Raw genomic sequence first — 15074 nt, 5'->3', positions numbered from 1 at the left:
AGAGCCAACAAATAGGTGCTGGTTCGACAAATCATGGCCTTGTAATGCTCGTTGTGCCGTTTTATTTATTTATTACTAATTTGCTGGAAACTCGTGGATGAAAAAAAAAAGCTCTCTTGACCTATTTAATTATAATAGCCAGGGGCGGACCGATACTCTCCGCTCGTATGACCAAACGCCTTGGTATATGCAATCTTTTAGTTCAATTATACTGCTGTGTACAACACTGCTTTGTCATCGTACTTATTCCGCCTATTCATGTTACAAATAATTCAATATTAATTAAATAGTAATTTCCCAGTATAGTACAGGGTGATACTAGAGGACAATTTGCAATTATTACAAGTCATGGTTAAAATTTATTGCGGATTTATGGAGGTGGAAATATATTTTATTGCAGAATCGAATTAAATATAATTAACTGCACTATCTATTCTATTTGATATTTAGATAACTGACAGTTTTAACTCAAGAAACATGGAAGATGCAAAAAAAAATCCTACACAAAAATATGATATGTTTAAAAGCGAATCTTGAATGTGAGATTTATTGGAATAAACTACATTGTTTGTTTGAAATATTTCAACACACTAACACTAGTGTTAGGTATGTCTAGAGATTTGTCGATAATGGCACATTATCTATCTGCCTCTCACCAATATGGGAATCAGTCATCCGAGACGGTGTTTATGCCCCTCATTTAGCTCCGCCCCTCTCAAACAATATAAAAGCAGGTAATGCGAGTCAGTTTCAGTCAGGCTCTGAAGAAGCTAACAGGATGATTGGCGAAACGTTAGCTAGTTCGAGTCAATAAAAACCGACGCAGGAAGAATCCAGAAGTTTTATAAAAAGTAAAACGGAATACCATAAATAAGCTATATTATTTCAATTTGAGCATACAGGATCAAGACGGCGGACGTGTCATATATAGAACAGTGACACAAGTGGGGTGCCACAGGGCTGTAATTTAAGAAAATCAAAACAGAAACAGAAAGATTTAAAATCTCCCACGTTGACATTCGAGGAAACCTGACGCCGTCGCATTAATTGCCATACAAATATTTTGGAATAGGACTTCAAGTATTTTTCTAATTCTAGTATGACACACATCATAAAATTTAGTCAGATGGCTTTTTTACTCTTGTGCATCAATTTGACATATTTTTCGTGTTGCATTGTTGCCATTGTCGCATTTTTACTCTCCTTTGCCATATTTTTCGACTAAAATAAGAAACAAAATTTAAATTCTGATTGTTGGATTGTTGAACTTCAAGTATTTTTCTAATTCTAATATGACGATTCTCCAAAACCTGCTAAAAGTATAATCACCTCCAGTTACGTTTTCATTATCCCCCGCTAAACATGAATGGCGAACATTTTTAACAATGAAGTTTATTTACAAACTAAATTATAACGTAATTAATATATATCAACATATACGACCTCCTAGGCTTATCGCCATTATCTGACACCACCACACTTTTTCAGACGGCGTGTTTTTCATATCGTTTGTTTGACGACATATTCCGCGTATTCCGCGTAGCAAAACACGCGCAATTCAATTTTCTAGGCAACACAACAATTGATATACATTTGTATACCGGAAATTTTAATCAGTGGACCCGGAAGCGGTTTAAGTTGATATTTATTCTACTCGCATGTCGCTCGAACGCTCGGTGTTTTTGTAGGTGTGAGGAATTAATAAACTTACGCCAGGTCTCTATAGGTAGTAGATACGGGAAACTGTCATTGTAGGAAAAACATCAGCCGCGATAGTAGTTACTATTTGGGTTTGTAGCAGTGACTTTCATTTTAAGAAACTGAAAAGAGTTTCTACACCAGTCAAAACTATGATTGAAAATGTCTAGTTTTACTTTCAGAGCTTTTCTGACAAAAACAATTATAATCAAAATAATCAAAATATGCCGTAATTAATCTAGGCAAATTAAAAACTGCTCCGAAGTTTTTCGTGCCCTAATATTGACAGAGCTCAAAACATTCTTGGAAGTTCTTATTATCGGTAATTTTTTTAACGAGCATTAGTGGATACATATCCGACGGTTTTTTCTCAAATAGTTATAGCTGGAGTCAACCATAAATTGCGTTTTACGGATTTCATGATTCTTGATTAAATGTACGTAGAAATGTCCGGGTTATAAGGGGTGTTTTTTTTCGATGTATAGAACTTTAAGTTGCAATAAAACAACGATGGATTATTCGATTGACATGAATTTTATTTATCCGAAAGATAATCTTGTGGCATTACATTTTAAATATGATTTCTGGCATATCACCGCCACGGCTGGCGCGGATGTAGTCCAATCTGGACGTCCAATTTTCGATGACTTTTTCCAACATCTGTGGCCGTATATCGGCAATAGCACGGCGAATGTTGTCTTCCGAATGGTCAAGCGTTTGTGGCTTATCCGCATAAACCAATTACTTTACATAGCCCCACAGAAAGTAGTCTAGCGGTGTTAAATCACAAGATCTTGGAGGCCAATTCACAGGTCCAAAACGTGAAATTAGGAGGCGGTCACCAAACGTGTTTTTCAATAAATCGATTGTGACACGAGCTGTGTGACATGTTGCGCCGTCTTGTTAAAACCACATCTCCTGGACATCATGGTTATTCAATTCAGGAATGAAAGAGTTAGTAATCATAGCTCTATACCGATCACCATTGACTGTAACGTTCTGGCCATCATCGTTTTTGAAGAAGTACGGACCAATGATTCCACCAGCCCATAAAGCGCAACAAACAGTCAGTTTTTCTGAATGTAACGGTGTTTCGACATACACTTGAAGATTAGCTTCGCTCCAAATGCAGCAGTTTTGTTTGTTGACGTAGCCATTCAAAGAGAACTGCGCTTCATTGCTAAACAAATTTCGCTTATGAAAATCGGGAACGACGGCAATGTTGTTTTGGGCCCATTCGACGAATCTTCAATTCTTACACGAGTTGGATTTTGTAGGCACGTAAATCAAGATCCTTCCGCAAAATCTTCCATAAAGTGGATGGACACAGATCCAATTCCTGTGCTCGATGGCGGATGGACTCATTCGGGTCTTCCTCAATGCTACGATCTAGAGCAGCAATAGCTTCTTCTGTACGCACTCTGGGGATGCGAGTTATCAATAAGAGTAAACGTGGTGCGAAAACGTTCCATGGTTAATCGAATTAACTGCTCTGATGGACGATTTTGTCGTCGATAAAATGGACGTAGTGCGCGACACGTATTCCGCACAGAACCATTATTTTCGAAAGAAAATTGCACTATTTCCAAACGTTGTTCAGACGTGAGTCTATTCATGATGAATTGCCAAACCAAACTGAGAATAAATCACTTGACAGCTGTTAAATCGGTCGCCATCTTGAACAGTAATGCCAACTTAAAGTTCTATACATCGAAAAAAAACACTTCTATTTATCCCATTAAATTAAATACTATTTTAAACGTTAATTCCTGTACAATACCCAATGTTTAAGAACACTTTATTTCTTAAAAAATGTTGGGAAACTAAATAAATTTACTATTTCAATATCTAATAGTTTCTTATTAGAATAATTTTTAAATTTCAACTCTGATTTTCGTTTTTCCGCATCACTGTTGTGTGCTGTATTCGTCTTCTTACACTAGAACACATTTACATGTTTCTTTATAAAAATTGGAAATAACCGATATTTAGAAACATATTAGAGATACAACTTTTCCTATCTAGAGAAAATTTTGGAAAAACGAAAATTAGCAATTTGCCGAAAATTTGGTCAGATGGCTTTTTTATTCTTGTGCATCAATTTGACATATTTTTCATTTTGCATGGTTGTCATTTGTATATTGTCCTTTTTTTACTCTCCTTTGCCATATTTTTCGACTGAAACAGGAAACAAATTTAAATTCTGACTGTTGGATTAGTTCACCATTAATTTTAATTCCAATTTGCCCAGTATCCTGGGCAATCGTTCCCTGTAACTTCTGCGATGTACTTAATTTTAACATCTTACTCAAAAAAAAGTTTTATTTTTACGAATTGTTCTGACAGATAATTAAATCCGCTTTCAGTTCATGTCACACATAAATGGTAAGGTTTTCAAAATAAAACTGGTTTTCTAACAATGTCAAATTATTTTGACATATTTGTAAGTGTAAATAAAACATTTGATTTATATGATTGTTAATGCAATGACCATTAACAATTTTCGATAAATATATGTATCGCGTTTGATGGTTACCTCACACTTACTTGCAAATATATCAAAACAATTGGATTTTGTTAGAAAATCGCTTGTATTTCGAGAACCTCGTCATTTAGACATAGGAACATGACATATGAACTGAATACCGTTTTACTCATAATATTCACAATAAAAAAAATCTTGCCTTTATAAACACATGTAGAAGTTATTACTATACAGGAAACTAGTGCCCAGGATACTGGCAATCAGAAATCAACATTCGGCTTTCTAAATATTCAAATAAGCAATTTAAATTTCGGCAGAAAATATAATATTTAATATCTGACACTGGGAAAAAGAGTTAACAATATACAGGTTGTCTAATTTAAAAAATCAAGATTGTGCTAGCTTCCGTTTTTTCCAAATTTCTAATGTGTTTAATCCGGAAAATTACATCAGCTTATATGTCCAACACGAAAACTAATATTTCTAAATGCATGTTAAAAAATAACAATTTTATAAATAACAAAAATTGAAATAGTAAAAAATGACTACGATTTGATATAAGACCGTCTCAAGTTCACTACCACTTTAATCAAGAACTGACTAATGTTTTGCGATGTATTATTTTTATCTGCCCAAGGCAAACCCATTAAACAAGACAAAAAAGTTTCGTTTCAGTACGTCATTTTAACATACACGATAAACCCATTTCTACCTATTACCGAAATGAAAAGAAGTAAATACGAAAACAAATACCTTGTTAGTCTTATTATTATTCGATATAAGTTTATTTGTTTATAATATCTATTGGTCGTCTTAGTTGAAACAATATTAATAAAAACGTCAGGTTGTGTGTTATCATTACGTTTTAACTTTTAGGCATTTACAAAGAATTGGAAAATTAAACAAAACCTCAATTTATTTAAGTTTATTGTCATTCAACTGTACAATCGATCAGCCACCACGAACTATAAATTCTGCCCACGGCTGACTTACTTTTTTTTATCAAATGATTAGTATTATTAATTAATGGCAGCACCGAATGGTAGACTTATTTATTTAACGAAATTATCAAAGTGTTAGACTCCTGCTTAGAATAAATTATTTTAAACAGATGTAAGCGAAATCCACCTGGCATGAGTTTGCGCTAGAAAAATAAACACCGTTTCGGATTTGTTTAAGATATTACCGTGAAAAGTCCGTAAATTATACGAAAATTTCATTTAAATTTGAAATTTGCATGTGAAAAACACGAACGAGACGACTTTTACTACCAGAAAGTTTCATAGTACATGTGGGAAATTTATTGGTCTATGTCTGGTTTCGAAATGATTAGGAGTTAAATTGAAAGTGTGAATTAAGGATTTATATCTTGTTGATGTCGTTGCACACAATAACCACCCTTTTAAGAATGGAAATTTTCACAAAGGAATAATGAAACTGTTTGCTTGTCATATAAGGACTGGGTATATAACTTCCCAGGTAGCAGTGAGTCGTAAAAAACATCATTAATCACCAAATTTTATATATGACGTAATTTAAGTGACGTCTTTTTTAAGTCGTCAATTTTTCTCATTTAACTGAAATATTTGTTACGTCAACTTAAGTCCGATTTTGGTCTTTGACAAGTCTCTGCTATTCTAATAAGAAGTGCAATTTTATTGTTTGTTTGAATTGACACTCAAACATTAGGCGTCGGACATCAAATATCAGACAGTGATAAGTTGACATAATCGTTTTTTTACAACCTTTCAGGTAAAGTAACATGGTGACAAACAAATTATTGATTAGCCTCGGCACGAGTAAAAAGTGTAATATTATATTTTAGCAATATAACAATGGTTAATAAAACCTGTAATAGCCTGGCTAGTGTATTCATTATAGAGGCCGATAGTGGTAAAACCAGTTGCAGAATTCGTAAACAAAATTAATAACTCCTATAAAAGCAGACGGTGTAGAATTACCGCGATGATATGTGAGGAATTCCGAGTATGCCACCAAGACGTTGTTGACTTTCGGTCGATGATCACGATCGTTACCGTTTTGAATTTTCGAATTTACCATAACATAAAATTTCATATTTAAACTAAAATACTGTATTTTGTTGTAGTTGTTTTTTTATTCAGGCTTGTGGGAAAGCCTTGTTAAATAATAGGTTATTAAATATTACAAAATAGTATATTATCCAACAATTATTGCCTCGTTAACCCAATTATGACAGAACTTTTAATAGTAGAAATTATTGGAGTTCCAAAATGTTTAAAACAATTTGTGACCTGAGTGATATTGCCTACCGTTGCTTTCATAACAAAGGCCACGATAAATATTCAGCCCTGGGTATGCTGGAAATGCGCATGAAGCAGTACGAAAAAAAATTTGAGAAGATCAAACACGCACCACTTTCCTGTTACAACATAATACAACAGGAAATGAAATTAAAATATTTAGGAATTGAAATATCTGGAAGATAAATGCAATGAAATTAACAGAAGCATAGGAAGCTCGAAATCAAGGCAGGCTTGGAAATCTTTAAGATCTCTTAAGACCAACAAAAAGGAGACAAAAATAATAGATCCAACACACATCGAGGAACCAGAGTTTACACAGACAGAAGTAGAATATACATTAATATTTATGAAAAATAATAAAGCATCGTGTCCTGGAGAACTGTTAAAGGCGTCTCCCTCAGCTGTCATAGGTACGCTCACATCCATATTTCATACATATCCGAAAGGTGAAAAAATTCCGGATAAGTGGAAAATAGCTCACATAAGCTCCATTCATAAGAAAGGAAACAAAAATTTATGCGAAAACTACAGGGGGATAAGTGTAACATTTTCTATTGGTAGACTGTATGGACGTTTATTGAAAAATCGTATAGAAAGCAAAATTGAAGATGCAGAAGAGTAAAGTGGTTTCCGAGCGGGACGATCCTGCGTCGATAACATTTTCTGCCTGAAACAACTAGCCGAAAAAACTATAGCTTGCTCGAGAGAATTACAGCTTAGGTATATTTAAAGACCTGAAGAAGGCACATGATACCGTGGCGATATATAAATTATGGGATGCTTTGAAAGGAAAAGCAGTACTAGTTATGTACATAAAGGCAGTGAAACAGTTCTATCATAACACGAAAAGCTTAGTAAAAATTGGAAAAGAAACTTCTCAAGAACTTTTGGAAAATAAAGGTCTGAGACAGGGATATTGTATATTATTTAAAATTTACATAGATCAGGCCGTAAAGGAGTGGAAACGAAAATGCAGTAAAATGGGTGTAATGATGAACAATGAGTCAATCTACAGTCTATTATTTGCAGATGATCAAGTAATATTAGCAGAAGATGATGATATCGTATAAACTATATGTTTCGAAAGCTTGCAGGAGAATACAAGAAATGGAGCCTGGAAATAAATATGGAGAAAAAACCAGTACATGGCTATTGGAATAAACGGACAAGATTTACACTCACACCAGTATAAGTACGTAGGAGCGACTATAACATCGGACGGAAGAGACGAAGTGGGCGTACTTAACAAAATTAATAAAGGAAAAATTGTTATACGTCAATTACACCAGTGTTATGGAATGACTTAATGTCCCAAAAAACTAAAAGAAAAATGTTTATAGCGATCGAGACGCGTGAAGGTCAAGCCAAACCGCTTATATATATATATATATATATATATATATATATATATATATATATATATATATATATATATATATATATATATATATATATATATATATATATATATATATCGCTGGATACGGAGACGCTGAGACAGAAGTAAGGAACCAAACTACAAGAGCGTCTAGGGCAACAGCATATCTGAAAAGTACCATCTGACGAAATAAACACATCCGAACTGAAGCAAAAGCCCGGATATATAAAACTGCTATTAGAGCTATACTCACCTATGCAGCAAAAACCCTGAGACCGCGAAAACAAAAAGAATAGTAGAAACCACGGAAATGAAAATAGTTCGCAGAATAACGGGAAAAAAAACTCATGCATAGGGAAAGAAGTGAAGATATTAGGCGAGTGTGCGGGGTACATAATTTCAATGACTGGGTGTTGGATCGAAAGATAAAATGCAATGAACACATTGATCGTATGGACGAAGGGGCCTTGGAAGACATAGGTAAAAAAGTAGCAAAAACCTCCCAAATGACTGGATGATGGCAAAGATGGGAAGAAAAACAGACAATCATGTCTATATGCAGTAGAAAGAAGAAGAAGAAACAAGCAACATGGCCGCTGACAGATCGTCAATAAGTGTAAGATTTTCTTCAAGCATGCGCGTGAAATCAGTCCCTTCTGTACGAAAATATCATCAGACGCATCAATTTTTACCGTTGTAGAGCCACGATATATGCCAAGATTACGTTGTCTTTGTGTTTTTTGTCTTACTAACTTTTATTGAAAGGCGGCAAATAATGGTGGACTTTAGGCGAAATTTGAAATTATTGAAAAGATTTTAGAATAATATTGAAGCAGTAAAATAGGCTAAACAACTTATATGTTTATGGCAAAAACACGTATTGAATGTAGTCGTATAATCGCTCAATACAACATATTTTCTATCAAATCTGGGCCACTGTCAAAAATTACCATTTGTGAAAAATCATTGTCATTCGAGAGTTTCGTAAGAGAAAGTTGGCTAGAGGGCATTTTATTTGAAGTGTATATTTATATATATATATATATATATATATATATATATATATATATATATATATATATATATATATATATATATATATATATATATATATATATATATATATATATATATATATATATATATATATATATATATATATATATATATATATATATATATATATATATATATATATATATGTAACTGAGTATATATAAGTATTATGTCATAATAATGCGTTTTTATTTCTCTATGGCATGCAGGCCATGGATTTAAATTGTTTCCTCAATAAATTCGCCTATAAATACTCTTGTGGCAATAAGTTGGAAACGAATGAAGATATCGACAGTAGTTTTAATATTTTGTATTCCAAATTTAGTCGAATGTTCGAAATTGACGAAATAAATATATCATTTTATCTAGAATTTTGTGGTAAAATCCAAAAAATCAGTTTCACATGGCTGTTTATTTTATTTTAAAATTAGCCTTTACTTTGCTAAACCAGACACAGTTTGCCAAATTTTGTCAAACCGAAAAAAACTTCTGCTTCCGCAGTTATTTTGCGCCCTTCAGGGAAAAGTGTTAAATAAAAAAATGGTCCGTGCTCTAAGAGTCCCCGCAGAAATGACCACTTTAATTTTTACCAATTATGGCGGTCGCTTCACACGTGTGTTAATATATTCGCTCTAGTAGAAAAAATATGGTATGCAAAACTTTGATAAATTTCTTCACTTCTTCGCTCGTTTATTAAGCATTAGCAAAATTTTGCTTAATATACTAGTTTATAGAACCATACCAATTGAGCCTAAGAGCAGTGAAGACAAGAATTTAAAAAATGTTTCGAGGAATTTTTTTTGGTCGATGACCTTAATAACACTTTTTTCTCAAACGACATTAGTTCCATAAATATAGTAAATCGCCATGAATCACATACACACAAATACAAAGTCAAAGAATGGGAGAATCAATCTATTTAATTATTTTAAATACTTTTTACCTTATACCTTTGCTCAATTTCAACATATCTTGTAATTATTGAAAAATTCAATTTATACCACACATGATATCTTATTGTTAATATTGCGCAGTTAAGACGTATGATATGCAATAAGAAATAAATTTCAAAGCCATACTTTGGTGCGTGCCTACACTGAGGAATTTAAATGAGTATTTGTTACAGATTCTAAAGAAAAATATGCAATAAAACAACCTGCAGCATTTTCTTTGGCGACAGTAAACAACAATTATACACCCATATACTACCTATATGTTCGTCGATAATGTCGATCTATTCAAAATCAAAAATAGTTGCGCTGTCATTAAATATACATATTTCGCCAATAAAAACCAATTAAGAATATTATCACCCATGAAGTGGGTATTAATAGAATGGTTTAGCCGAACGGTGTAATTACATGCGATAATAATAATTAGAGCCATAATTTACTATTATGTATTTTATTACTACAAACATTAAATTAACTTTATGGGTCTGCGGAATGAGGAAAATTTCCGAACCAACTAGCTCAAAATAGTTCCTGGGTATAATTCGATCAATATACCAACCGATATACCGAGCTCGTTATAAATAATTTGCTGTCATTTAAAGCATATTTTTTTCTAGAAAGTTTTAACGTAATTCTCGAGCTTTTAAAATCTGGTATTTAAGCACTAGTTGCAAAACTGCCTACTAGCAAAATATTCGAAAAATTACTAGATATTATAGTAGAACAAATGTGATTTATTTGGCGCGAGCGGAGTTAGTGCTTAATAAACAACGACCATTAGTTTTTGGATAGCTTTTCGCAAAAGAGTACGAATACAATGGGTGAATTGTAAGCGCCAGAATTGATACGTCAAAATATCATCTCCCAAACTCGGAACTAAAGTTGTGGAAATGGTTAGTATCGAACCTAAATGTGAACCTTTTCGCATGCTTGATCCGTGTATACTTGGATATTTTAAAGTATGGAGTAAAAAAATATATATATAATCCGGCTTTTGACATTTTGCTTAAACGTTTGATGAATGCATGATATCCTCGTTCTAGAAAGTGCTGCAGATAAGAAGGAAATATTCTGAAAATATTGCATAACTTAATCATGCTTAGCCATAATATTTTCACACAAACGGACACTCCCTGATTCTGTTATTTAATCACAGCAAGACAGAAGGTGATGGTCTCTTTGCGGCTCACACTACAATTTGATGAAGCTTTTCTTACAGACTTATGGAATGTTTTATATTAAAATAAAGTACTAAAGAGATATCGACCAAACTAACCATTAAAACAACATTTATTGGTACCTGAAACAATGATAAAATAATCCATTAAACCTGTAGCAAAATCACAAAGAATACAGCACCACGAATGTGGAGAAATTATTTCAAACGTCAATAAATTTAAGCAAGAGAGATCATAGAAATATTACTACTACTACTATCGAGAACTGCCTTGAGAAAACGTAAAAGCATGGAGTGGGACCTTTCTAACCACAGAGAAAATGTAGATCTCCTAAGGAAAATCGATATAGGGGAAGCTACGAGAACCAAATAGAAAACGCTGAAAGTTTGAGGCAAGAAACAGCTCCAGCTGTAGAAACCTGTGCGCAATTCACAATTATTTTAGAACAATTCAATCATTTTTCAATTCCCCTCTCTGATTCTATTTAGGTTTGTGCTGAACTCGACGAGGTCGTCATCTGGCAATCATATTTTTGATATGGTGGAATGGGCATCTATTGACTATTTTATCTCCCGACGTATTTTTCGTATTTATTTATTTCTTATTGAAGTGATCAAGAAAGTATACTTGAAAGCATTCCTGGAAAGTACCTCAAATATTTGTTTATATTGTTTTCATTGTGCTGGGTGTATTTTATTAAAATAAATAAGAACTAAAAGTTCAGATTTTCACGAAAATATATATTTTTACATGACAATTGTTTCGACAACACCGTGTCTTTATCAAATGTGACATGATGACCTTTGATAAAGACACGGTGTTGTCGAAACAATTATCATGTAAAAATATATAATTTCGTGAAAATCGGAAGTTTTAGTTCTTATTTATTTTGATAAATGGATTTTCATCAAGTAGAAGCCACCTCAGTTCATTATTTTATTACGTTTTTGTGTAAGGTCCCATAGCTTAATTTTTTCGTTTTTGATATATGTATAAGGCAAGAATTCTTTCAAATATCATTAAATAACCTCGTTTATAGAAAAACGTCCGTATAACAATTTTCAATAGTTTCAAGTATTCTAAATATGCTGAAGTAATCTTAGTGCGTCAAATTTAAGCAAAATTATATCTCGCAAACGGCTAGTTTAAATAAATGACGTATATACATATTAATTATTATTAAGTAAAGTACAGTGTGATAAAGCTTCCTTTTCTTTATATTTCGAACATTCTTTGGCGGATATCATTTAAAGTTAGCAGTGTTATTTGTAATAATAAGGAGCGTCGTTAGTACCTGATTAAACAAAAACGTGAAACTTTTATGTCGCATGTTCGCTGTTAATGTCACAAAATGTAAATGTTTTTTTCAGAGGAAGACCGATTATTATTATTGACTTCACTTTCAGAAGAAAAACGAAAGCTCCTACAAAAAATTTAAAATCAGTTCCGGCATTTTAAGAACTTTTCGCATAGTCAATATTCTCCATGCTCAAAGCTCACCTGGCAGTCAAAAAAAATGTGACACGATAACACTCGATAATAGCTGACGGCAGCAAAAGGCCTTCGACTTTACATGCAAATTTAATGTTTACTGCTTAAGTTTATTACCTTACATATGCAGGAAAAACATTTTTGTCTATCGATAATTCTGCCCAAAGTCACTGGTTCTCCTTCGTTTGAACATGCCGCTCTCTTGCCCTCTGGAACAAATAACTTAGATTGTAGATCGCATGTAAATTAATAGAATTTCAAAAACAAATGAGTTTCTTTAGAAACACGTAAAAAAGTATAGGTTATGCCTAAGGTCGATTCACATTCCTACGACGATTCTTTAAAAATAATTACAAGCAAACTGGGTACATCAATTTAAGTCTTCAACTCGAAATAGAAACTTCCTTGTGTCCTATTTTCAAATTTGAAAAGACATTTACTATGTTACTCTTGACGAGGAAGCCGACTCAGCAACATCAACAACCTCATGTTAGCCTAAGGTGTAAACAAATTCCCATATGTTTTTATCTCTGAATAATAAGTTTGAATGAAGCATTTTTACGTCAGTAAATATCAATTCCACCTGCGGAGCATCAATTTTTACAGCATCAGAGAAGTAGAGGTTATTATTATCTGTATCTGTAAGTGGCGGAGGTTAGCCAATAATATAGCGGTCAGAAATGTCACCGAATAAAACTAGACCAAATTTAATTGTTTAAATCAGAATTAAGGTGAAGTGCTATCAAAGAATATTTTATTTTCCAAATAATGACGGCTTAGAAAAATAATTATGCCCATTTTTAATCTTCGATTAATTAGTCTATCTTGCTTTAGCATTATCTAATAAAAGATTCAAGGAGAGAGGATTCAAGAATAATCGAAGTAAACTTTGCTCTATTGGTAATTTTGTAGTTTTGGTGGATGTTTTAATATTGACGTCATAAACAGAAGCAGAGTATTAACAACAACTCTCATTTAATTGGTTTTAAATCAAAATTACGGAAAGCAGGTTGGTGTCTTCAACTTTCGAGCTTGAAGGCATCATCTAAAAATATATAAAAGTTAATGTATTTTGTAATTTGTAAAACAAACACCACACCTATTCTTTTATTATGTTTATTTATTTTTATTTTATTCTCTTATTCCAGAATCTGTTGAACACTTTCTAATACTCAATTAATCACGTTGCCATGTATTTTTTCTTTTTTTTTAAATGTTGGGGTATCCCGAAGTAGTATTGCAATGAAATTTTAGACGGGATGTTTGAAGTGACGCGCGCACGCACAGATTAAATAAGCATCCCAATGTTTTTCCACACTGATTTTTCTATAGCTAACATCCCGTTTGGAAAATCAACATCTTGGTCAAGCTAAGCCGTAGGCTTTGAAAATTAAAACAAAATAAAGTAAATTTGTATCTAAACAAACTTCACTTCAGCCCGTGAGGATATTTATCGCTATAGAAACCTTTAACGCAGGAAACCAGCGAATAAATTTCTTGCGGTTGGAAATTGCGATGGGTACGTACTTTAAAGAAATATATTTTCGAGATGCTAATCTTAAGGTTATCAATATTGACCGCTACCGCGCAAATATCTAAGCGAATATTATGGTCGACCTCCTTTTCCAAGGTAACTTTAATAACTCATTCAAGTACTTGTGTACAAGTAGTACGCCAATATGATTTGTGTTTGCTAACATATCGACTGTGTTTAAATAATTGATATTATCTGTTTACTTGTTCAAGTTTTGTTCAAAATGTCTCTCGAACCCCACCAAGATCAATTACTTGTACTTGTTATTGGTCATGTTTAAAGCAAAAATTATGAAAACACATGTCGAATTTAAGTACGTTGGTTATGTATATATGAAAATCGTGGTAAGTGACTTTTATGAACTGAACCTTTTGCATCTTAAGCATAACAAAGAGATAAAATGTCAATCAATCACGACTAAGTTTTATACTCAAACAAGCTTCGTCAATAACTTCGTGGCATTTCAGCATAGTTTCTGTGATTCCAAAAATGTTTGAAACAATTGTTACTGGTAAGATTTCACCAACTTACGCAGGCTCAAAAAGGCTCCTCTGTCAAGGGAAAATCGACCCTACTAATTTTATGATCTATCAACATAATATTCTAACCGTTGTTGGGAGTGGCTCTCAAGTTGACTCAATTAGCACGGATTGTAGTAAAGAGTATGATAATTTGAACATATCAATTTTACTAAGGAAGCCTAACTCTACTGTAATGGATGAAAAGGCAGAATGCAAAATGTAAAAATGTAAAACGAAAAAATTGTCGTTTCCACAGATGTACTGTACTTTCGGGGGTGCAGATTTTATTTGTTTAACTGTTTAACTGTTTAATACTTAGAGTTCATTCTCATAAAGATCTGTAACATTCACTTGGCACATTGATATTGTATGTAATAGGACTAGAAAGTTACTAGGTGTTGGCTGTGAATTTTGAAGGATTTCTGTGGTGAGGAGCAGAACTTACATAGTCTCATTGACAAGAGAACAGAAGACGAAATTAATTATAATATTATA

General features: G+C 32.9%; 1 protein-coding gene across 2 annotated transcripts in view; it reads right to left on the bottom strand.

Annotated features, from left to right (window-relative positions):
• The window catches only part of LOC132702875 (kielin/chordin-like protein), a 118071-nt gene that overhangs the window by 21745 nt on the left and 81252 nt on the right, over positions 1-15074 (bottom strand). For both annotated transcript variants that reach the window (XM_060671719.1, XM_060671720.1), the window contains one exon: positions 12642-12733. In XM_060671719.1, the coding sequence (XP_060527702.1) occupies positions 12642-12733 (92 nt within the window). The remainder of the gene's footprint in view (positions 1-12641; positions 12734-15074) is intronic.

Source organism: Cylas formicarius, unplaced genomic scaffold, assembly GCF_029955315.1.
Source record: "Cylas formicarius isolate icCylForm1 unplaced genomic scaffold, icCylForm1.1 PGA_scaffold_6__28_contigs__length_40554024, whole genome shotgun sequence".
NCBI classification, from domain to species: domain Eukaryota; kingdom Metazoa; phylum Arthropoda; class Insecta; order Coleoptera; family Brentidae; genus Cylas; species Cylas formicarius.
Note: the sequence above shows the minus strand (reverse complement) of the source record. Positions and strands in the feature narration are given on the sequence as shown.